The 24956-nt window shown below is 43.0% G+C and overlaps 1 protein-coding gene across 12 annotated transcripts in view; it reads right to left on the bottom strand.

The window, feature by feature from the left end:
• Nucleotides 1-24956, bottom strand: part of Syne2 (spectrin repeat containing nuclear envelope protein 2) — a 313636-nt gene that overhangs the window by 167356 nt on the left and 121324 nt on the right. For all 12 annotated transcript variants that reach the window (NM_001427326.1, XM_039113258.2, XM_039113264.2 and 9 more), the window contains exons 30-45: nt 24262-24863; nt 19911-20090; nt 18815-18965; nt 15661-15819; nt 14271-14432; nt 13040-13141; nt 11623-11823; nt 10584-10755; nt 9985-10097; nt 8833-9035; nt 7598-7717; nt 7216-7507; nt 5970-6121; nt 4262-4571; nt 2615-2779; nt 457-798 (exon numbers count right to left, since the gene is read on the bottom strand). In NM_001427326.1, the coding sequence (NP_001414255.1) occupies nt 457-798; nt 2615-2779; nt 4262-4571; nt 5970-6121; nt 7216-7507; nt 7598-7717; nt 8833-9035; nt 9985-10097; nt 10584-10755; nt 11623-11823; nt 13040-13141; nt 14271-14432; nt 15661-15819; nt 18815-18965; nt 19911-20090; nt 24262-24863 (3426 nt within the window). The remainder of the gene's footprint in view (nt 1-456; nt 799-2614; nt 2780-4261; nt 4572-5969; nt 6122-7215; nt 7508-7597; nt 7718-8832; nt 9036-9984; nt 10098-10583; nt 10756-11622; nt 11824-13039; nt 13142-14270; nt 14433-15660; nt 15820-18814; nt 18966-19910; nt 20091-24261; nt 24864-24956) is intronic.

Genomic DNA, 24956 nt, shown 5'->3' with positions numbered 1-24956 from the left:
GACAGTGTTTTCGGGTGTATTTGCGCTAAAGCATTAACAAAAGGATAGGAGGAGACCATTCCTCGGCAACAGTCTCTGATTTCATTTACAAAATTGACCAAACTGGGGGGAAAAAAATAAGCTCTTGGATATATTAAAAAAACAAAACTGGGGAAATGGCTGAAGCGCGCTTTCTTTTCTTTGCCTTTTCTAATTTGCCTTTGTGCTCCTGACCCACGGAACTGTATCTGATTACACATCGGTGAGAATAATCAGCCTAAATTGATGACTGACATTTGAACGGACTGAACAGTGATATTTCACCACAGAAATCTGGACCATTTTCTGAGGGCTCTTTTGACAAGTGAGCTTCGTAAATAGCCCGTCCTTTGAGGACTTAATTAGGAAATCAGAATGCTTGATTTGAGACTCTTTATCTCAGACTCAGTGTCTAGAGAGCACAATCACAGCACTTACCGTGCTTGTTTCCCGGCCTCCCTGTGACTCGCCCACTGCTGCCGACTCCCGAGTGGGCTCAGGCACGTCACAAGTGGCCAGCATCTCTTCAGCTGGCAGAGAAAACTTTACATGCTTTTCTGCCGAGCTTTTGGATTTGAGGATGCTGTTGAGACCGTTTTCAGTCTCCTGCTTGGCAGTTTTGATTCTGTTTTCCAAATCCTTTTGTTTATACTTAAGTGATTTTATGTCATCTTTAATAATCTTCTGTCCCACTGAAGATGTATTTTGCTTGATGGATTTCGCTAACGCAGAAGCCTTCTTTAATGCGCTGCCTTGGAAACAGAGTCTGCTCTCCAGTTCCTGGGAGTAGAGCAGAGTTGGTCACAGAAAGTGGGCTGACTTTTTATAAATCATAAAGTGTCCTGCTTCACTAATTCGAAATGTATTATAAAAATGAAAGTGTTAGTGCTTCACAGAAGACACTTTGGGGAGAATTTCAAACCACTGTGGCATCCCACTTCCGACTTTCTAATAGAAGTTCCTAGTTCTCGTAAGAACCAGGGAGTCTGTACCAAGTAATGAGGAAAATGTTCATTGTGCAGTCTGTCAGTCTGCATTTGCTGGGCCTCCTGAGCTGGAGAGATGGCTCAGGGGTTTAAAAACAAAATAAAAAACCAAACGAATAAAAAATACTGCTGACTGTTCTTCCAAAGGACCTGGGTATATGTCCTAGCTCCCTCACTAGTGCTCATAACTTTCTGTAACGTCGGTCTCTGTATATCCAACGCCCTCTTCTGGCCTCAGTGGGTACTACACACATGGCACATAACCATGCAACTAAACACCCACACATATAAGGTAAAAACAGGTAAATCACCTGATGTGATGGCATACGCCTTTAATCCCAGCACTAGAGAGGCAGAAGCAGGTGTATCTCTGTGAGTTCAAGGCCAGCCTGGTCTATGTACAAGTTCTAGGCCAGGTAGAGCTACATAGTTAGACCCTGTCTCCTCCTACCTCCTCCCCAAATTATAAGTAAATAAAAATAAGTAAATCTTTTATTGAAAAAAGAAAAGATAGTCTCCTCAGCCAAACATAGTCAGGCACACCTATTATAACCCTAGCCCTTGGGAGAGTCCGGGAAGGAATCACAAGTTCAAGGCCAGCCTAGACTACATAGTGAGACTCTGTCTCAAAAGGAAGACTTGGGCTTTCCTTTCCTTTCCTTTCCTTTCCTTTCTCTTTCTTTCTTTCTCTCTTCCTTCCTTCCCTCCTTCCTTCCTTCCTTCATTTCTTTCTTTCTCTCTCTCTCTTTTTTTTTGTTGTTTCTTTTTCAAGACAGAGTGTCTATGTATAACCTTGGCTGTCCTGGAACTTGCTTTGTACACTAGGCTGGCCTTGAACTCAGAACTCAGAGATCCACCTGCCTCTGCCTCCCAAATCCTGGGATTAAAGACCAGCCCCACCACTGCCTGGCTAGATTCTGACTTTTCAAAACTCAAACATTGAATGAATACCTGCACCGTGGAAAGTATCAAAAAGGATAAAAGAATCATCTGGAATGCCCATATTCATCTAATGCTAGTATTTAAAAATAAAAGCTAATTTTATACAGGGCACGACACAGGCCTGCTGCACTGATTGCAAAAGTGGTGGGAAACCAAAGGTGGTTTGCAGGGGTGATAAGGCCCCCGATGCCCACTAGAGGGCGCCGGCTGTTGCAGGGAAAGAGGGAGGGAGCCTCTCAGGCTCTACCAGGACTAAAACTGCCAGGGTAAAGTCTAAGCAATGCCTATTGGCCCAAGCTGGAGAATGCAAATGGGTGCACTTCCCCGAGGTCACACTATGCTGCCTTCACCCTTTGGCTTCTCAGAATCCCCTGGAATTATGTTGTTTATGAAATGAAAATAATGAAGGGCGACAGGCTAGTCACAGGTAGAACTATCTCTTCCAAGGGCCCACAGAATCAAGGGCCCACAGAATCACTGTTCAAATGGCTTCACCAATGGATCTTACCACTAGAGGACCACGCCCCCTGCCCCTTCCAAACTGCTGAGGCCTTTCTAAATAGCACTTGAATTTCTTTGCTCAAAGTTACTGAGAAGTCAAAGTTGTCTGGAATATTGATTTTTTTCCCCTTAAAAAATGTGTATTATGTTTGGACGCTGCTCAATACCTGTAATTTCTGCATTCTCTCCTTAACCATTATTTGGTTCTTAGATCCATCACAAAGACTGAAATATTCCTTGGAGATGTCATCCAGTGTGGCGTTTAGGTCTGCGAGGCAAACCTGGTATGAACTGTGTTCTTGAACATGACCCTCTAATTTCTGCACAGAATCCTAAAAATAAGACCATTGACAATTAAGAAAATACTTACGGGGGGTTGGGGATTTAGCTCAGTGGTAGAGCGCTTGCCTAGCAAGCGCAAGGCCCTGGGTTCGGTCCCCAGCTCCAGAAAAAAAAAAAAAAAAAAGAAAATACTTACGTTTTTTTTTTTCACTCAGAAAGTAATTATATAATTCACACAGACTTACTTTACAAGATTTCATATTGAAACAAGAATATGCCCATTAACTGACCCAGAGTTGTTTGTGTTTAAAATATGTCACCACAAAGTCTCTACCTCCCGATAAAAATTACTTAATAAAACATTTGCTCTTTGCATGCTTCCTTTCCTTAATTTCCTTCCTAAAGGCAATTGACCAAGAGAATTATAAAAACGAGATGACTACAAATTATATCACTAAATCACAAACATTAATAAGTAAGGTTTCATTGTTGCTTTAAAAAGAAGAGTTTGCATCTTAAAATGAGACTGTAAGAGACCAACCAACAACTCCAGGATCCTCTCCTGAGAATAAAAAGCAAATTTGTGTTGGGAAGAAGTAATCCTAACTCAAAAGCAAACCATCTTCAGGTTATCTCCCTGGGTTGAGAAGGAAGAAGACCACACCTTATTAGACACTAGCAGAAGTAACCTGTGGAAGGACGATCCACCCAAGTAGGCACCCCAGCCTGTGCCCACATCCCAGTATTTGGATACTCTGGATTTCTTGATCAGGTCATCCTTATACTGAAGCTGGCTTCCAATGTTTAAGGGATTAAAGTTAGTTTTACTGAAAGAGTGGACTCTGTCATAACAAGGGGACAATTTATCTCAACTCATTCTATTGCAGATTGTGTGGAAAGATTTGAGGGAGGAACATGAGTGGGTGGATAAATGATATATGACTAAGCGTATCAGTGGTGGGTGGTAGGTGGATGAGTGGACGCATCTGTTGATGGATAAATTTGACAAGTGAGTGGATGAATAGATGGATAGGGAAGGCAGATGAATGGATGGATAAATAGGTAGATAGGGAGATGAGTTAGTGGATGGACAGATGGAAGGATGGATGGATAGATGGGTGAATCCATAGATGGATGGATGCATGCATGGATGGATGGATGGATGATGGATGGATGATGGATGGATGATAGATAAATAGATAGAGGGATGCATGCATTGATGGGTGACTACTGCTTACATAGCCATCTTCATAGAGATTACTAAGGAACTTTAAGCTACCTGACTACTGACAAGGGGGATTTCAACAAGAGGAAATAATATCATAATCATCATATGATGGCTTTCTCTATTAAAAGTGATCAGGGGAGATTCCTCCCTTCTTCAGAGTTGGCATTTTCATGTACAACTGAAACCCACTGAAAGCCTTGGGTTCAGCAAAAGAGCAACATCCAAGCACCAGCTTTGCAGAAGAATGTCCTGTCGTGGCTGTCACAGTCCCTGTCACAGGATTGTTTCTGTCCATCCGTCTCACCTGGAGCTGCTGGAGAAGGCTCTCGTGCAGGTGCTTCACTTCCAGCCACGGCTCCTCGCTGAAGCTAGGATTTTTAGTGCACTCCAAGAGGTAATTGCCCTGAGATTTTAGCTCCTCTAGCAAGGATGTCAAATCTTGGGCTTTCTGGAGGAATTTCTTGTAGATCTTTAACTGGGCTTGCTTCTCTGGCAACCCAGGCTGTAGGGCAAAGCCTGCTTCTTGCTGCTTCTTCAGTTCTGTGAGCACCAGCCTCAGGTCCTCCTTACTCTGCAGATACTTTTCTCCTTCAAGTACAAGCTTTTCTTGATGGCTAAATGTTACAAAAAGAGTTTACAGATGGAATGGCACTAAGCAAAACGAAGGAGCATTTTGTATACTCTATTCAACACACATTATTCCTAAGTGGCTCTGAAGTAATATCAATGCATATTATTTCCCAAGACCCCGGTTAACACTCCAACCCCTTGAACAGCACTGAGCTTACTTTGCTCAGAAGTTATCTGAGTATTCCCTTGGGATAAGTGTTGTTACACAACTGATATTTGTTACAAAATAACGTTTTACTTTTAAACTAGTTCCAGCAATGTTTATTATACTTCAATAAGCTACAATGTGCTACTTTACACCTATATAAAACTAAAACAAGTGGCCTGAGAGAAGGAGGGCAGGTCAAGAGCCTGCCTGGCAAGCACGGGAGTCCAACCCTCAGAACCCAATGTTAGAGAAAGAAAGAAAGATTCAAGTGTGGTAGCACAAACCTATAACCACTGTGTTAGAACGGTGGATGCCACCATCCAAAGAGTACATGTGGACAGACCTATTGCTCCAGCTGCATATGTGGCAGAGGATGGCCTTGTTGGGCATGAATGGGAGGAGAGGCCCTTGTAGGGGAATGTCAGGGTGGGGAGGCAGGAAGGGGTGGGTGGATGGGTGGGGGAAACAGCCTCATGGAAGAAGTGGAAATGTGATGGGGGGGGGTGGTTATGGACAGGAAACCAGGAAAAGGAATGACATTTGAAATGTAAATAAAAAAATATCCAGTAAAAAATTGAAAAAGAAAGAAAATTGAAAAGAAAGAAAGAAAGAGGGAGAGAGAGAAAGAGAGAAAGAGAGAAAGAGAGAAAGAAAGGATAGAGGAAGCCTAGGGCTCACTGGCCAGCCAGCCTAATCTACTTGACAATTCCAAGCCCGTGAGGAAGGCTATCTCAAAAACAAGGTAGATGTGCCCAAGACCACCATCTGAAGTTGACCTCAGGCCTCCACACATCACATGCATGCATAAACACACACACACACACACACACACACACGTCATTTTCAACAACAACAAAATCTGCACCAGAAATACGTTTATAGGATTCATCCTATATTCAGCAATGTTTACACATGAGAATTTCTTAGACTAAGATTTAAAAGGATTCACTATTCCGCATTCTTCCCATGTGGATGCTATCCAGGGAAGGCATTAGCACGGGAGCAGGGGGGAAAGACAAAATTAACCTGTTGCTAAGAGCCCCACAAGTCAAGGCGTCAGCCATCCTAAACAGTGTCACTGAGACTACCAAGCCTCTCTTGGCTCTTCTGGAGAGCTACGCCACTGTGGCCACCCCTCACTGACTTCTCACCAGTAGATGCCTCATCCACACCCAGGTGGCAGGGAAAACACTTCTTCCGGTTTTACTAGTAGAGGAAGGCAGCCAGCCGTTACCTTAGGTATGCATTGGCCAGAAGGAGCGTGCTGTCCCACTGTTTGCTGAGGTCCCCAAGGGTCTCCTGACCCAGCGGGGTCTCACAGTGTTCCGCTCGTCTCATGACCGTCTGGATTTTAGCGTCCCCTTCAGCCTTCAGGGCAATGATTTCCTGGAATTAAGATGGTTCTATAACTTCATCTGAATTACTCTCAGATATCAGATACGAAATCTTTTTTGTCAGACCTATACCACGATGCTCACTATAGTCTATTTAGTAATAACCTTTTCGTTTTACGTATGCTCCAAAGATAGACACCTCCCCCCTTCACGGTGTACACAGCTGAGACTTAATAAAGAAGTGTTGGTTTGAACTAACTGTATGTCTGCTCACCCTTGATTTTCAAAAACCCTTACAAATATTCCTTCCTGGCCACTTCTTAACATTGACATGGAGAGTCAGAGGTGACAAACTGAACAGATTCCTTTATGTATCTAAAAGACTCATGTGTCCTTCCTGTGAGCTTTTTTCCCAGGGCTAGTTCCCAGCTCCTTGTCCCTGCTTTGCTCTGTTAAAACTGAGTATTTGTCTTGGAAGCAACCACTTGGGGCTCACACTGTCTGGTGAAACCATGTCTGGAGATGTGTGGCAGTAATTCTGAACAGTCACTCTTAGCAACCCTTGTAGCTCACTACTCCTCGGTGGCTGCTTCCTGCCATGATGCCCCCACAGACACGATTCCAGTACATACCTACACGCTATCCCTGCCGTTTTTAACAAGTCTTGTTTAGCGACTCTCCTCTTGGATGAAGTCTAAGCTCTAGAGAGTCCCCTGCCTCACCCCATACTCACTGTACAGCCCTCATGCTATATGAGCAGAGTTACCTACTCCCAAGATTCCTCTCGACTCCCACCCTTCACCTTGCCAAGTCTTCAGATCTCCTGACACAGATGACTTTGCATCCTCCCAGACTCCTGCCTGCTGTGCTCTAAGTAGCACCTTTATTTCCACCTGCTACAGGGATGATGAACAACTGGCTACTGCCCTCTTGGAAGAGAAGAACATACTTTTCCTTTTTCATATGCATTCATTTTAGACCCATCCCCGCCCTTCTCTTTTTGTAAGCTCCGAGATTTGAATTTCTTCAACCACCCCGCATTGATCCTTATTTCCTACTAAGGAAGAAATCTTTGCAGTTCTCCTCTGAAGCTTTTCAAAATGAGAGTTCACTCTGACCTCTCGAATTTGGTTTCCACGGTTATACCTTTATTTTTTGGATTCTTTCTTCAAGGGGCATTTGGCCTTCTGATGAATTCAGAGCCATAAGGGACTCTTTAATCTCTTTGATCCAGTGAATTACATCATGGGCAAGATCATTAAAGCTCTGGTCTTCGGCAGCTGGTAAGTTAGACTCTTCCTCAATCTCACGTAATTGCCTCAATAAAGTCTGGTATCTATCAATCAGATGTGTTGATTCTTTGATTGTCTCTTCTCCCTCGGTGAGCCCAAGCTCCTTCAGAGAGTCAGTCAGCTGGGCCACGGTCTCAAACTGCTCCCTGTAATTTCCAAATACCATTGACAGTTTATTGGAGCCCAGTGGAGAAAGCACACTCCCAAACAATACATTTCGGTGATGGTCGCCATACCTCTTCCGAGTTAACACTTGGGAAAACAGATCCGTCCTCTCCCCCGATGCCTCCACTTCTTTCCAATTCTCCTCGTGATTAGTCAACCACTTACTTAGGCTTCTGCAGTCATCTTCCAATCTACAAAGCCAATTCCCACATTAGAACATAATATAAGAAAAGATGACTGGGCGGAAACCAGGGGTGATACGGGCAACTCGGTTTTTACTGCTTATTTAAAACACACACTTTGACTTGATACATATCCAAACTTAAATAATTATTGCCTATATTCACGAAGGCAAAGAAGCAAACAAATGCAGGAAACTGACCGGCCAAGAGACAACGTGGACTCTCTTCCAAACAACTGCCATTTTAGATAGCTTGAAGAATCCCCTAAAGTTTTGTATTCCCAGCATAGAACCTGGATTTAGACGTTACAGTCAGTGTCTCAGCTTAAAGGTAGAACGCTTGAGGCGAGGCCTTAGATGTTGTACCAATGAGGGGAGGTGCACAGGGGCTGGAGAGATGGAGTGACAGTTAAGAGCCCTTGCTTTTTCAAAGGAGCTGGGTTCAGTTCCCAGCACCCACGTGGCAGCTTAAAACCATCTATAACCCCAGTTCCTGTGGAGTTGACATTCTCTTCTGACCTCGGTGGGCACCAGGCATACACGGGGTGCACAAGCTACATTCATAAACGTTTTTTTTCTTTTTTTCGGAGCTGGGGACCGAACTCAGGGCCTTGCGCTTGCTAGGCAAGTGCTCTACCGCTGAGCTAAATCCCCAACCCCAGATTTTAGGTGGCTTTTTTATTTTATTTTTTTTAAATCAGTGTTTTTTTAATGTATACTTTTATATGAGTAAGACCCAAATCCAATGGATCACAGTGACAACAGATCAAAATTATTTGATAACAAGTTGTGTCTGTCTTGAAAGGTACATACAGCCTTTTCTCTTTCTTGTCCACAATCCTTAAATGCACAGTATACCAACCATTTAGATAGCACTTACATTGCATTAGCCGTTATGAGAAATCTACAGATGGTTTAAATAAAGACTGTGCATCTAGTATTGCAAATATCATGCCATTTCCAGAAAGGGCTTGAGCAACCACAGGCTCCCACGAACCAGTGAAGCTAGAGGCAGAAAGGAACAACTGTATCTACTTCACTTGGGAAACTGGCAGGCATTGACTGTGCCAGCATATGTATAGCCTATGCTGTGGTGAACTGGAAAGCACTACCACAGTATCCCACCTCAGCAGCTGTTGGAAGGAGCTGGTCAGTTCCCCTGCTCGGGCCTGGCATACGGACTCCATGTTCTCTAATTCCAGTTCCTGACTCCTGAGCCAGCTGTCAAGCTCCTTCACATGAGCTTTGGGTAGGAGCATCTTCACGTGCTGTAGAACGGTCTCCACCTGCTGTATTTTACTATTTCCTCCTCCAAGAGTCAAGAAATCCTTAAGAAATACAAAAAAAAAAAAAAATCAGTTACTTCTACAGTGAGGTCAAAATGTGTCTGCCACGCCCTTGGGCTAGAACAACATGGCTGACAGCAATGACAGATCATTTCCAATAGTTCTAGAATGGAGGTGTGTGTGTCTATGTGTGCACGTGGTGTGTGTGTGTGTGTGTGTGTGTGTGTGTGCCTGTGTCTGTGTCTGTATTTGCAACTGACTTTCTGAGGCCTATATCAAGCAATAATACCACAATATGACCCAATGCTCGCATGGGACCAAGACAGAGAAAGCTGACGACTCCTATCTCAGTGGTGCTTCAGTTCTCATAAATACTTTCTTCGTTCTCCTTCTGGCAATCATACGTGAAACTGAACACATTATTCTTTATTTACCTTTGCCCAGATTCCCCCCATCCCAGAGTTCATGTCTCAAGGTCTGGGCATCAATTTCTGAGGCCCATGAAGTGAGCAAATGTAAAAGTGAGCAGAAGGGATGCAACGACGCATTCCTGAACCCGGTGCTGGGGACCAAATAAGTACAGAGAGTGATGTGGTATTTTTTTTCTGCACACTCCTTTCCAAGGACACAGGACATCAGTAGAGGGAATTGGAGCCCCATCAAACAGTGCATTAACTAGGACAGCAATAGTCATGTGGGAAAACATATACAGATATATAAACATATACAGATATATAAAAATCATTGTAAATAAAGGACTTGAGTATCCATGAACATTGCTGTCCCTGAGGCTGGGAAAGGGGGAAGTGCCTGGAACTACCAATGAACTTAAGAACATAGTGTACTGTAAACAAAGTCAGAAGCCCCGGCTACTGGGGTCAGAGTTGGGAGAATCGGTTAAACACAGGGACTCAAGGTCACCCCAGGAAACGGAGTAAAGAGCTCTTGTAAACATTTTGGTCTTGATAAGTTTTTGGCATTTGTGTCTTACAGAAAGTTTTTGCAGTTTTTGTTCCATGCTCAGTTTTGTTTCTGGTGGTTCAAAACACTCCTTAAGATTCGTTTTGATGTTGCTGAACCAGTCATTAAAGTTCTTACACTGCTCTGTAGAGGAAAAGGAAAAAGCTTCCATGTATTCAGACAGTAATTCCTATACTTGACACACAAGGGACTAGGAACTTGCTTCCTACGGCAGTGGCCAAAGCCACAACACATTCTTAGACCCAGTGCAGAGGACCAGTGGAGTACAGAGAGCAATCCGGTGTATTTTTTGCACAAACACCTTTCTAAGCACACAGGACATCAGCAGAGACACAGTGCTCACAGACACACCCACAGACAGGCCCACGGTGACCACATGGCCCCAGTGATTTAAAACAGAGATTTAAGGCTTACAGAAAGGGATTTTACTTATACCGGGCATCAACAGTGCTCCCATCCCAAGAATTTATTCAAATATTATCCCTTTAAATACAGTCTGTGCAAGCTATCTGGAAGGCGAGTTTAGATCAGTCTTTGGGCCCACAGTGCTATTTCCAAATTCATATTTCAGGGCTGCCAGAAATAGTGTTCGAGACACCTCGTGCTCACCGTTGAGGAACGTGGCAAAGTGATCCTGCAGGGCATTCTTTTTGGTGTTAAATAAGTTGCTGACACTCGCATATTGCTTTTTCAGTTCGGAGAGCTCTGGAGTGAGGCAGCCTATTTGATTTTCCAGGATCGTCATACTGTGCTTCTGCTGCAGGATCTGCTGCTGGATTTCCTGCACACAGAATAAGCCAGTCGCTTCATCCTCAAACTGGCTCACTTCCCTGAAAGCTCGTGAGCTCCTAATTACATACATGTCTGCATGTACATGTATGTGCTGGTGTATACATACATGTGTGTGCCACTGTGTGTTAGGTCAACCTCAGATGTCTTCCTTGATTATTCTCCACAGTACTGTTATTATTGTTGCTTTAATTATTAACTTATTGCTATTGAGGTCACCGAACTTGTAGCTCACTGACTGGTTGGTTGGCTGGCCCGTGACTCCCTTGTCTCAGCTCCCCCTGTACTAAAGTTACCATGTTTGTCTTATTTTTTTTATTTTTTTTATTTTTTTTTAAAAAAAACATGGATGCTAGGGATCTGAACGCAGGTCCTTCCTGCGTACACGATGAGGACACAGACAACCAAGCCATCTCCCTGGCCACAGAGATTTTCATTATTTTTCTAAGTCCAAACAATTTTTAGTTGAGTAACTCTGCTTTCTATTTCACAGCCAACCTATATAGTACAGTGCCGTTGACGTTTTTACACTTATTTATTGGATGTGTGTGTTGGTGCCACTGTGGGCATGGGAAATGTTGTGTGGGTTCAGGGGATTGAACTCAGGCCACCAGGCTTGGGGCACTTCCTGAGCTGTCTCACTGGCCCACAATACCCACCCTCGGTTCCCCTCCTCCCCACTATTTTCACTAACTACACAAGGCCGAGATCACCAATAGTAAGCGCTAAGAGAAATCTCAGTGGTTGGGAGGAGCTCTTGCCTAACTATAATCACTAGTACCGCCAATATATATAAACAATACAGAGTGTAAACAAGGTCTGATCACCAGTAACCACCAGTATATATTTTGGGCGGTACCTCAAGCTTCGTGAAGATCTCCAGGCTATCAGAGGGAGACAGGGCATTCAGGAGAGACTCAGTCATTCCCATCTGGGTCTTGGCCTGGTCCAGATCCTCTCTCAGCTCAGCTGTGTTTCCACGGGGCCTGGAGCTGTTGGAGGCTCCTGTGACATGTGCTTTTATATCTTTCATCTTGCTCAGGACAGAGGACTCCATGACCTGAAATCACCAAACGCAGGCAGCGTGCGGTAAGGAGCCTGTTTCGGCATACCTCAGGCAAGCGCCACAGAATAAACTGACAACGCTTCATCTGAGAGTGAAAAGGATTCTTATTGATGCCTTAAAAGAAAGAAGAACTAAGGCTGGGTGTAGTTGTGGCGCACACCTTTGACTCCTGCAGAGTTGGGTAGTTCTCCGATTCTAGCCTGGTCTCCAGAGCGAGCCCCAGGTCAGCGAGGCATACACAGAGAAACTCTGTCTCCAAAAAAGAAAGAAAGAAAGAAAGAAAGAAAGAAAGAAAGAAAGAAAGAAAGAAAGAAAGAAAGAAAGAAAGAAAGAAAGAAGGAAGGAAGGAAGGAAGGAAGGAAGGAAGGAAGGAAGGAAGAAAGAAAGTAGGCAACAAAAACTATATGCAAAAACAGAAACGGATATTTTCTAAGAGTAATTTTAAGCCTCTTTCCCAAATAAACTGTGTCTAGCGTGCAAACAGAAATGTTATGGTGCTCATAAGAGAAAACCTATTTCTAAGCACATAAATGAGATTAAAATATGGAGAGAACATTAATAGCCTTGCTCTGCTTATTTACCGGATCTCACTAGTCTCCAACTCATGATCCTCCTGCCTCAGCCTCCCCAGTATTGGGATTCCAGGCACGCATCACCTCACTGGCTAGCACTGATGGCTTTTCTATGTGTTCGGCAGGAGGTGTGAGCACTTCACACGCAGACTGAAGAGGACTGAGCAGCTTGTCCAGGATACAGAACTAGTAGGCTGTGCAGATAAGGTGCCATCCACGAGGCCTGCCCAAGAGCTCGTGTATAAACACCACATCCCTTCATCCAAATGAAACTGAGAAGTCTCTTCACCCAACAGAAAATCATCCTCGAGGCAATCCAATGACCCTACTCAAGACAGAGTCTCCTCCCTACACACACATGGGAAAGTTAGTCACTTCACGTGTGATCACAACCAGCACTTCTCCACACGGTGGGCATGCAAGGAAGTACAGGGAGAGAAAGAGTGCAAACGTATAACATTATCACACTGAATGTGGTCGGCACGCTGCCTAGGCAGATTCTTAACATTTTAATTGAGCACAAATAAGTAATCATTCTAATTTCATTTTCTATTTAAATTTAGAATGTGTGAATTGCAGATGCCATTTTCGAAGGGACAGAAAATGTGCCGTTGCGACCTGAATCAAAATTCCCGTACCTGCAGTTCAAGTGGCTTCTCATTACTCTGAAGCAGCGACTGTATGTCAGCCACTCTTCTAGAAAATTCTGCAGTTTGCTCTTCGTGGACTTTTAACTCCTCCTAAAATAGAAGGTTTTAAAGAGAAATATCGTTATTTCATCTCACTTTCGGGGACCTGTGATTCTTATTGTAGATGTGCAGAAACTCGAAGGAGTTCTTGAACTTCTCCTAATCCTTTGTTTTTCTAATGGTCTGAAGAATAAGAAACCCAAACACCTTACGGGTAGGGCAAATGATAGCCAAGGGAAGAGTCTCCTCTCAAGACAACAGGGTGAAGTAAGGCTTGTGCCAAGAGGCTGTTTGCATGGCTGAAAAACATAGCTAATGTCTTGGCTATGCATATACAAATTCTGAATGAGCACGTGTACCCTTGGAATCTGGCTCATAGGCTGGCTGTATATATATAGTGCTTGACTACATTTGAAAATAACTTATAATTTAAGACGCATCTAAAAGACCCTTAGAGATGACCAGTTTTATACCCATCCCAATTGTCCAGGAAACTGGAAATCAACCTTACATTTTAAAAACTTTTCCTATCATGTAGAAAAATACATGATTTAAAATACTTGAATAAAATGCAAGAAGTTGAGTGATAATGAGAGTCAAAGCTTTAGATAAATACATACTCATATTTTTTGAACTATACTGAATCACACTTAACTGCCCGTATCTAAATGTTTTCTGATCTAGAAAGATCTTGTGCAAATTATGACATTAAACAAATAAGTGAGAAAGAGTTCCCAACTGTGGCACTGACATTGAACTCAGAGCCTCCAGCATGCTAGAGAGGCACTGTACCTCTGAGCTACACCCAGCTACAACAGAAACAACTCTTCCTACATCAAAGGAGGTTACTCAGACTCTTTCCAAATGCCGAATTGAGAGCACTGTTTTGTTTTTATTTGTTTTGTTTTGTTTTTAAAAATCGACTTTCTTTTTGTTGAAACCCTTTCTCACCCAAGGGTCCACAAAGCCCTTGGTTGTCTGTGAATCCCAGTCTAATCATACATGCAAATATTTGCCTGGATTTTACAGACCAATCAATGGAGCTGAGAGCCCTCTCAGAGAAATGGAGGGAAATACATTGTTTCAATGCAACTATTCTACCCTGATGCAAAAAGGCAAAGGCAACATTGAGGTGTCAAAAGCATGTAGCCAAGGCACCTGACTTTCCAGGTTGAGTTACCTTCAGCCTTTCTCTGTCCTCCTCAGTCAGCTCGTGGGATCCTGTCTTCCCAAGGACCTTTTTAGTCCACTCGTCAATGTTGTTTTTTATGTTGGAAAGTTTGTCCCACAATGCCAGTGCTCGGCCAAGATTTTCACCGTATTCTTCTGTCTTCTCATTTATCTACAGCCGATTGTAAATAAAAAATAATGGAGAACATTGTTTCATTAACTTGTTTTGAAATATTTTAATAGAAGCTAATCATCTGATTCATCAACAAAAAAATTACTTTTGTATATCATGTTGCCCTGTCTCTTTAAAAAGGAAAACTCAGCAGACTTGCTATAGCATGCCTGTAATTCAAAGCAACTCTGGAAGATCACTAGAGGATCGAGGTCAGGCTATACTACATAAGGCCTTGTCTCAAGAAGGGCATGGTGGCATGTGGCTCTAAAGACACTGAGGAGAACGAGGCAGGAGTCTCAGTGCAAGTCTGGGGCCATCCTGGGCTTAGTAGTAAGTTAAAACCTAGCCTGCACTACATAGCAAGACCCTGTCTCAATCAATCAATCAATCAATCAATCAATCAATAAAATTATCTGATTAAACAAAAAAAATACAGATAACTTAGTTTGTAACTGGTAAGAGTATTAAATTAAACTACAAATGCATCAAGTGTACAGTTAAATATTAAGATTCTGCATGAAAGGTCATGTTGACTAATTTATTTTCAACATATTGAATACAATTTTAAAGTTTTTTTGTGTTTTGTTTTTTGGAGACAAAGACTCACTATGAAGCGTTGGCTGACCTGAAACTCTGTGTAGACCAGGCTGGCCTTGAACTCACAGAGATCAATTTGCCTTTTAACACCCAAGTGCTTGTATTAGCAGCATATACCCTTGCCTGGTTATTTTTATTTTTTGGAGAGAGGCTCTCATCAAGCTCAGATTAGCTGTCAATTCATTATCTTTTTATTACTACTTCCCAAGTGCTGAGATTACAGGTGTGCACCATGATGCCTCATGAACACACACACACACACACACACACACACATGCACACACACACACACACAAAATCAGGAAGACTAAGGTCCTATTTGTTAGTAATGTCTAACTCTGAGAGGAAATTAATTCCTAAGTTATTATATTACATTTTTGTACAAAAAAAGTAAAAAAATACTTTTTTTTTTGGTTCTTTTTTTTCCGGAGCTGGGGACCGAACCCAGGGCCTTGTGCTTCCTAGGCAAGCGCTCTACCACTGAGCTAAATCCCCAACCCCAAAAAATACTTTTTTTTATAAAGAACAACAGCTTAAACTTTCAGTATCATAAGAATACTGAAGATAGTCTTGCTAAATATCAATTTGTTACGAAACATAATTTTTAGTTAATTAACCGGTCACATACATCAAGCCATCTATCCACAATAGCATTAGCTTCTTTTTCAAAAGGGGGGTCTTCAAAAGTCTTCATCTTATTTAGATGATATTGTAGGTTTTTACAAATCTGATTTATCTTGTCTACAACTTCTAAATGGTTGCTGAATTCTTCTTTGACAGTTTCAATCTGTTAAAATAAAAAGCGAAAGATACATATATTCAAAACACATATATGTAGAGAGCGGCAACTTGGAGAACAGTTCTATTATTATTAATGTTGTTGTTGTTGTTGTTGTTGTTATCATTATTATCATTATTATTATTCAACCTCCTCCAAACAATGATCACAGGGCCAGTGGAAGGGATTAGTGGAGTAAAGGCCATTGCCGCCAAGACTCACAGCCTTGGGTTTAATCCCCAGGTCCCCATGGAAAGGACAAATGACTGCTCTTCCGCAAGTTATCCTACACATGTGCTCTGTGACATCCGCGTGCTCTCACTCTAAGTAAACAGATGTAAAGCAAACGAAAAAGATCATAACATGACTGTAATTGTTCTGCCTTCCCCAGGGGTGATTGTTAGAATTGTATTATTTTAATGATAGCCTTGGCTCACTTCCCCCTACTCGGCAGTATGAAACATGCATCCATTTTTAAACTCTTGTTTCAGGGGTTTGGTACCAAAGTCAAACTTAAAGCCTCATGCATACAAGGCAAATGTTCTGCCTTCGTGCCCCACTGGGTTACTTTTGGACAGTCTGGTTATATACTCCAGGTTGGGCTTGAACTCATGATTGTCTTGGTGATTTCATCATTGGAGAAACTGAGTAAAGGGCGAGAAGGGGCACTCTTTAGGACACACAGTTATGTGTGAATGAAGAATTATCTCAATATAAGAAGCTTAACTAGTGAAATCAAAACCAGGCGTAGTACACGTTTCAATCCTGGCATTCGGGAGCCTGAGGTAAGAGGATTGCGAAGTTCAGGTCTGAGCCTTACCCAGAAGGAAGGGGCCATCCTTGTGAGAGACTGCTGAGTGACAAAGGGAGATCTTATATCTAAAACCCCAAAGCAAGGGAGTGGAAAAGACAACTCAAGTCAGTAGAAGTGTTTATTACATAGCCAGGAGGGCCTGAGTTTGAATCACCAGATCTCAACAGTGGGAGGCAGAGACAGATCCCTTGCTGGCCAGCTACCTCTGAGAACCAAGGGATCTAGGGCTTAAGTTCATTGGAAATTAGGACAGACCAGTGGACTCAGCGCTAGCTGCCTCTGCTAAATGGAACTAGGAAAACAGACGTCTGTAAGGCCAGCTACTGCTTTATGATCTTGGTGGCCCCCTTCGATTACGTTTGATACGAAATCAGCCACACAGTCACCATTGTACAGCTAATGTCTCTCAGCGAGGCTGCTTTAGTATACAGTCAGTCAGCTCTGTGAAACAGCCTAAGAAAATGGGTCTCAGACAAGAGCCATGACTCAGTCCTGGTGTCTCTGAAGCACCGGGGCTATAGTTCTAAGACTAAATTGCTCATAAGAATCTGGTTGATTGGAGACAGAGAAATGGCTCCGTGGTTAAGAGCACAGACTGCTCCTGCAGAGGACCCGGGGTTTAGTTCCCAGCATCCACATGATGGCTCTCAACCATCCAGTTCCAATGCCTTCTGACCTCTGTGGGCAGCGGCATGCATATGGTACACACATTCATGCAGACAAAACACCCACACACATGAAATAAAAACATCTTTAAATTTTTCAAAATAAAAATTTAAAAAGCTGATCTGGTCAATAAATACTTCCATTGAATTGATCTCAAGAAACAGGAAGTTTAGGATGTTGGAGAGATGGCTCAGCTATCAGAACCTTAGTTCAAGTCTCAGCACCCACGTGGGGGCTCACAATTGCTTGTAACTCTAGGTCCAAGGGATCTAATGCACTCTTCTGGCCTCTACGGCAGTGGTTCTCAACCTTCTTAATGCTGTAAACCTTTAGTATGGTTCCTCATGTTGTGACAATCCCCAACTATAAAAGTATTCTTGCTGCTACGTCATAACTATAATTTTGCTACTGCTATGAACTGTAATGTGAATATCCGCTTTCTGATGCTCTTAGGAGAGCCCTGATAAAGGGTTGTTCAATCTGCCCCCAGCCTCTCCCCCACAGGGGGTTGCGACTCACAGGTTAAGGCCCACTGCTGTACAGGCACGAGGCATACAAGTGGCAAACACCCACACACACAAAATTAACTAATAAATTAAAAATCTATTTAAAAAGAAATAGTTTAATAAAACCTCTTACTAATAATCAAATGCATCAAGGGGGCTACATGTCGTACATGCTGTGACAGTCTGACAGCCCCATAGCTTGAAGCTCAAGAGCCAGTGGGAAAGGTATCATTCTGACGTTACAGTCTTCCAGTCAACAGTACGGTGTATTCCTGTCTAACCATGCAAATTCGTAGAAAATAATGACATCTAGTGTCCAAAAGATGTTGTTCTCCTTAGCATACGAACTGGGATTAGTGAAGCCATAATACAGATGGCCAGCTGGGGGACTCGGCTGGCAATAAATACTGGAATTGTAATGTCCTCCTTGTCTGTAAGCAACAGGGAGGGTTTCCTACCATATCATCCCTCAGGCCTGCATGAGGACTCACACTCCCTCTCAGGTAAAGCCTCAGGGTAAGGGTACTTTACAGTCCTATAGAGGGGCAGTGGGTGACCCCAGGGCTGGGACCCACAGTCCCAGTCAGTGCTAAAGCCCAAACCAAAGTAACCCAGTACCAACTTGGAAACGGATTTCTTTCCAACTCTGGTGATAGATCTTATCAATTCCTCAATGTTTGGTAAAAGAGTCACTACTAAATTCTTTTAAAACAAGTTCCAAAGATGATTTCTTTCATAATGTCCCTTTACCATTGGGCTCATCAGCCACACCACTACGCGGGACAGCTCTTTTGAAAGGAGGGCTCGGGGTTGGGGATTTAGCTCTGTGGTAGAGCGCTTGCCTAGCAAGCACAAGGCCCTGGGTTCTGTCCCCAGCTAAAAACAAAAAGAAAGAAAGAAAGAAAGAAAGAAAGAAAGAAAGAAAGAAAGAAAGAAAGAAAGAAAGAAAGGAAGGAAGGAAGGAAGGAAGAAAGGAAGAAAGGAAGAAAGGAAGAAAAGGAAAGAAAGGAGGGCTCACCTCAGCTTTCTTCTTCTTCAGGTTGTCCTTCCCCATGTAGGAAGCTTGCTGGGAGATTATGCCCTCTTCTTTCTGAATCAAAGCTGTCAGGTTGTTTTTAATATTCTGATATTGTCTTAACAGCTCCAGAACACTTCCACACTGTTCAAGGCTATGTAGAAAGACAAGAGGGGAAACAGCCTAAAATAATACTGTGTATGCTGTCACATCCATCCTACGTCACAAAAGGACTTTCCCTCTCCACATGGCTTGATCACACAGCCAAGAATGATGATGCAGCAAACAGACCACATAAATAAATAAGCTCCAGATTCATACCTTTATGGATTGTGTGAACATGTTAACACATGTAAGCTCTGGAGAGACATATCCAGGATTATATGCTAACATGTGTAACCTCTGGAGAGGCATACAGGACTACATGTTAACACATGTAAGCTCTGGAGAGATATACAGGATTACATATTGACACATGTACGCTCTGGAGAGATATACAGGATTCATAATTCGATAGAAGTATTTCCAACCACAAGACGTGTTGGAAGACAGCCCCTCACTAATGTGATCGGAGATTATTTGCTCTACCACTCATTGTCAGCTCAGCCCTTTTAGACAGTAAAATAATAATTCAACAGGTGTGGCAGTTAACTTGGTTTCCAGTACAACCAGGTGCTAATTAGTCCTAGAACTTAGGGAAGGCTCTATGGCCTATGAAATTAGACTAGATCATGTGTCACAGACTGGCTTCATGGTGGCTTCTGTATATGCAGGTTCCATTCACACACAGGACATGCTGAAGAGGGGGCGGAGAAAGGACCATAGGAAGGCTTAGGGGAAGGCACATGGTGGCTCAGGGACTTCCCACAACAGAGAGGTGGCATGCCCCCTGAAGGAAACAGGGAGGGAAGTCAACCCAGAGACAGAGGTTGGCAGTGTGAGGAGGTACCAGAAGTGTGTGTGACGGACATTGGCCAGTGAGTGCTAGTGTGAAGCCCTGTGCTTGTACCTGAGTTTAGGGGATGGGTTTCCAGTACAAACACTTCAGAACGTTAGCCACAAGACACATTCTTAGATTGAGAAGGGGTTTTTCTCTTACCTCTCTGTGACAGACGCTTTCATGTTCTCCCACAAGGCTGCTGTATCTTCACACTGTTGAATCACGACTTTCTCACTGCCGTCCTTGAATTGTGGGAGAGAACTAGCCATTTTTTGTATGTGCACCATTTCTTCTTCAAATCCATCTAGGTCCTTATCCAGCCTGAGTAAAGACTTTTTCCTAGAGTATGGAATTAAAAAAGGTGCATTAGTCAATTGTTAACCCATTTGACTCAACAAAACATGAGGAATGTCAAACGAGTGTTTTCATTTGTCCTCATGAGATTAATGGCAAAATCATAACACTCCTACTACAAAGGAATTCCTGTACAGTAAGCACAGGAATGCATTCCTGCATCAGAGAACAGAATACTGTTTGGCATTTTAATTAAATATAATAAATATACAAAACCATAAGCAATAACACATTTCCCCCTTTGGTGAACATATGTGTTTATGTATTTGAGAGAAAACACACACACACACACACACACACACACAGAGAGAGAGAGAGAGAGAGAGAGAGAGAGAGAGAGACAACATTATGATAGGTGGTTAAACAAAGCAAGACCTCCAAGTAAGGGTGAGGGGCCAAGGAGGAAGGAAACAGTGGGACATCATATACCTCATATATAAAAAGCTCTCCCAATTCTAAAAGGAGTCATCCAACTAAGGGTTTATCATGCAAACCCATCTTGGAGAAAGAGTCCCATCACCTGAAAATAAGCTGCAACAGCTCAGGTTCTGCCTCCCTGCCTCTGATTCACCCTCCACTACTCCTTCATCCAAACTGGAATTGAGACCCCAGCACCTTCCCACTGTCTAGGTCTTCATCCTCCTCCACCTGCCAGCAGTGTTTCACAAGGATGGTCGCTTCCTCCCGAGGCACTTTGATCTCCCCAATGCTCCTTATCTTCAGCTGGGTCTTCCTCATTACCCTGATCTCTTACCTCAGAGGACCCTTGAAGGTGTGGCTTGCACTTCTCTTGCATCTAAGCTCAGCCCTTCGGCAGTTTCTATCAACACCATGACTTTAAACAGCAACTGAGGACCTCAGTGCGACTCCCTAACTTAGACCTTCCTCCTGACACCTTTCAGCTTTACATCATCTGGGAACTACAAGGTCAAAGCGGTACTTCAGACCTATCATTTCTAAAAGGAAGCACAGCCCCTCTGTCATTCAACAGCTGGAAGACGTCAGTCTTTCCATCCATTAATGGTAACTCCACTCCTCTAGCATACAGCATCTAAACGCTTTCGACTGGTCCATGCTTCCATTACCCCTCCCTCATCTGGACAGTGTCTTCCAGGGTCCACAGTTTTTGTTACATCAGTATTGAGAAATGTCAGGAGCTATCATAGGAAAAGCTAAAAACCAGCAAGTGATCTCCCGGAGCTGGTCTGCCTTGGATTAAAATCTACAACGGCTCCGGTAGGCAAGGCCCAGGAGAAATCCATTTTAGGAAAGATTCTTGCTATTAATATGCTTTTCCTGTGGTCATTATTAAATATATAACTATCACTAGGTGCTAGCCCACCCTTTTGAGCAGATCTCTGCAGACCTACAAAGGTGTACTATCTTGTAGTGGTGCTATACAGAAAAATAGATAATTCTATAGAATTCCTGAATTGATTCAAATAATTTTAGAAAGTTTTTAGAGATGGTCACAGTTGCTAGAAAGATGGAATGAAGTTACAATCAAGAATAGAATGTGCCCACTCCTCAGAATAGTTAAATAAAGGCTGCATAATAAGAAATACAGTGAGCTTTCATAATTACACTAAAAAAGAGAAATAGACCTGGGACAATATTGTGTTCGAGGAAAAACATTTAGGCCCCAGGATAAAGTCACAGGTGTGCACTGTGATAAAGCAAGGACATGTAAAAACTGTTGCTTTGAACTTATAATGATTATATGAAACAGTGCTTTGAACTTAATACCAACATCCTTCTCTAACTCCCATTTTATGTGACATTTTATCTCTGAGGTAACTTTCTAAAGAACTGTTTGTCTAAGAAGGCATAAAAAGACCAGAGAAAAGAAGGAAAGTTGGGTTGGTTGTTGGTTGAATGGTTTGGCTGGAGTAGCTTTGCCCCATCTATCCATCCATCCATCCATCCATCCATCCATCCATCCATCCATCCAAATGTGTACATCTGCTTGTCTATATGCTTATGTATTGAGTATATGTGTATATGTGTAAGCAAGCATGAATAATTGTGGAGTTAATTGTGAAAGATGGTTGGACCCGGCCAGAGTGTGGGTGTATGAATGTTTGAATATGCATGTGTCTGTGTATATTTGCCTGTATATAGCATCTTAATTCTTTTCCTTTTCTTCCTCTCTGGTTCACAAAGAGTTAACCAGCTTATCCAGAGAGGTTTCTGGCTGATTCTCGCCAGAGAAAGGAGCAACAGTGATAAATCTTTCCACTTATTTATGATACGTTGCCAAACAATCCCTGGCCTCAGAAGAACTCAGACAGGCGTGTCAGCTAGTTAGACTCAAGGCAGGTAAATGTTTTATTATTATTATCTTCCTACATTTTATTACTTGTAAGCCCAAGTCTTAACCCCATCGACTCTCTTTCCCCTCTGTTGCCTCAAGAAGAACCAAGAAGAAGACAGAACAACTGCTGGGGCAGGCTTCTATCAGGGAACCAGTTAAGGTCAAAACTTTGTCACTTTCTGCTACTTAGAACCCTTGAATGACATCAGGTCACTCAGAGAAAGCCAATATGAGTTAAGCCCTATCACTGCTGTGACACATCATTCCTCAGTGCTGTCCTTTCTCACCTCTTCACAATGACACTTGGATTTGTAACTACTGGTCCCTCAGCCCAGAAGGCTCTTCCTCAGGGTGATCACAAGGTTTGCTCTTATACCTTATTTGGTGTTCGGAGCATGTCCACAGTGATGTTGCCCCTGATCACTCATCCAGCCATCGAGACCTCTTCCTCTTTGCCTTTTTCAGGATTCTGACCGCCAGTCGCACTACATGCCTTAGCCCTCCCAAGGTAAGCTAAGCTCTAGAAAAGCCAAGAACTTTCTGTCTACTTTGTTAACTGCTGTATTCCCAATTCCCAAAACTGTCTAGCACAGAATGCATATTTGTAGAATACTTTTCCTATTGTAGCTACATGAATATGCAATTTTCATTTATAAACAATTCATACATTAATATCCATCAATTTTGGTACACATGTAATTAAAACGTATTGAAGTAATAACCACACAAATGATCGGTTCCAAACCTTATTACAAACTCTAAGGCACTCTGAGGATGAAAGTCTCATTGGGCCTGAGCTGGAATCTGGAAGGAAGGGCATATTTAAATATACTAAGGGACTTGGCTTGGGTGAGGTAAATCTCTAAAGAGACCACCAAGCTAGAGAAACTACAGTGATAGAGAATGAGAAAGATCTGGAAAGAAGAGGAAGACTCTACAGAAGCAACTCCTGCTAATAGGTCAGCATTCATGAGCTGGCGGCCATATTTGGAATGCTGAATACTGCCAATCTCATTCAGTTTCCCACAATGCCTCCTTAAACTCAGCAGAGCTCTAACCCTGCTGGGAGGGCTGGAGATGACCAAAGAACTAAGGGAGTACAGGGACATGGGATGGCATGTAGCCTTCTATTACCGTCTCTTTCTTTTTTCTTTTTTTCTTTTTTTTTTTTTTTTGACGGCTGATATCATCAACTTGACAGGACCAAGAATTGCCCCACACTTGTGCTGGTGACCTAGACTAGAATAAATGAGACATGAAGACCCACACCAGTCGTGGGGAACATCATTCCGAGGCTGAGGTCCTTGTACTGGATCAAAACGAGACAATGAGCTGAACACTAATATCCTTGACTCTCTGCTTCCTGACTGCAGTTGGCCTTGAACAACGAAGGCCAGGATTTCCTCCCTGCCCTGACCTACTTAATACCCAAAGGGCAAGCCAATAATGCTTTTTCTGTGGAGCCCCTCTGTCCATCTTTTATCACAAGGATGATAAACTGTAACTAAGATGAGCAACTGAGGCAAATATGAACTCTGGAAGACCTGCTAGGCTTTTACCCTTAAGGGAACACCACAATGAACACAAAGAATGAAGGAGCTTGAAAAGAACTATGTCCTTTACCCATGTCTTCTTCCACTGTCCCATGTCCATGACACATTGCAGAGGAAAATATGAACATTTGTAGAGGAACCTTACCAATAAAAAGTAAATTTATGTGAAAGTCTATTGGAAGGAATGCTGAACACTGAACAGTTAGAGGGATGAGACAGAAACAGAAGATCCAGAAGTGTTGAAAGTACCACGAGTGTCAACACAGATGACAGAGAACCCCTTTCTTACCGATGCTTCACAGCTGGAGCAGTGGGATCCTTAAGGCCAATTTTACTGATCTGATTCTGGATGTCTTGAATGTTTTTAAAGAGCTCATGAGTTTTGGAACTACAAGCTTCCAGTAACTTCTTGTCCTCAGTAGGTCCTTCCTCTTTTCTCTGGCCACCCATGGCTGCTAAGTTTACTGACAATGCACCAACAAGTCTTTCACAGGTGGTACTCTCCCCTTCCTCGGCATCCTTAATGTTGATGCCAAGTGTCCTTAAGCGTTCATCCAACAGCCTGGCCTTCTCTTTCATCAGGAGAATGTCTTCCTCTGCACTACTCACTGCCGGGGTATCTTCTGGGGTTTTTGAGGCAGGAGGGTTTGCAGGGAGCTCAGCAGAGAGCTTAGCTGCTCTCAGAGAGGCCAAAAACCCTTCCAGAGCATCCAGGGCATCCTCCCTCATCTCTACCTTCTGGTTCATGGTCTCCAGCTGGAGTCTGCACTTCAGCACAATGTCCTGGATCATACACTGATCTAGTGTGTGTAACTCCCTTGGTACGGAGACACTCGGCTCTTCCAAATTGGTACAGATTCTAATCTGCTTTGCGATGGAATCTTGGATATCCTAAAATAAAACAAAATAAAACCATAAAACAGTGAGAAGGAGAAGCCCTGGGTTGAATGCCGTGCACCATGCACACGTATGAGCACCTGTGTC

The sequence above is a fragment of the Rattus norvegicus genome, chromosome 6, assembly GCF_036323735.1.
Source record: "Rattus norvegicus strain BN/NHsdMcwi chromosome 6, GRCr8, whole genome shotgun sequence".
NCBI lineage: Eukaryota > Metazoa > Chordata > Mammalia > Rodentia > Muridae > Rattus > Rattus norvegicus.
Note: the sequence above shows the minus strand (reverse complement) of the source record. Positions and strands in the feature narration are given on the sequence as shown.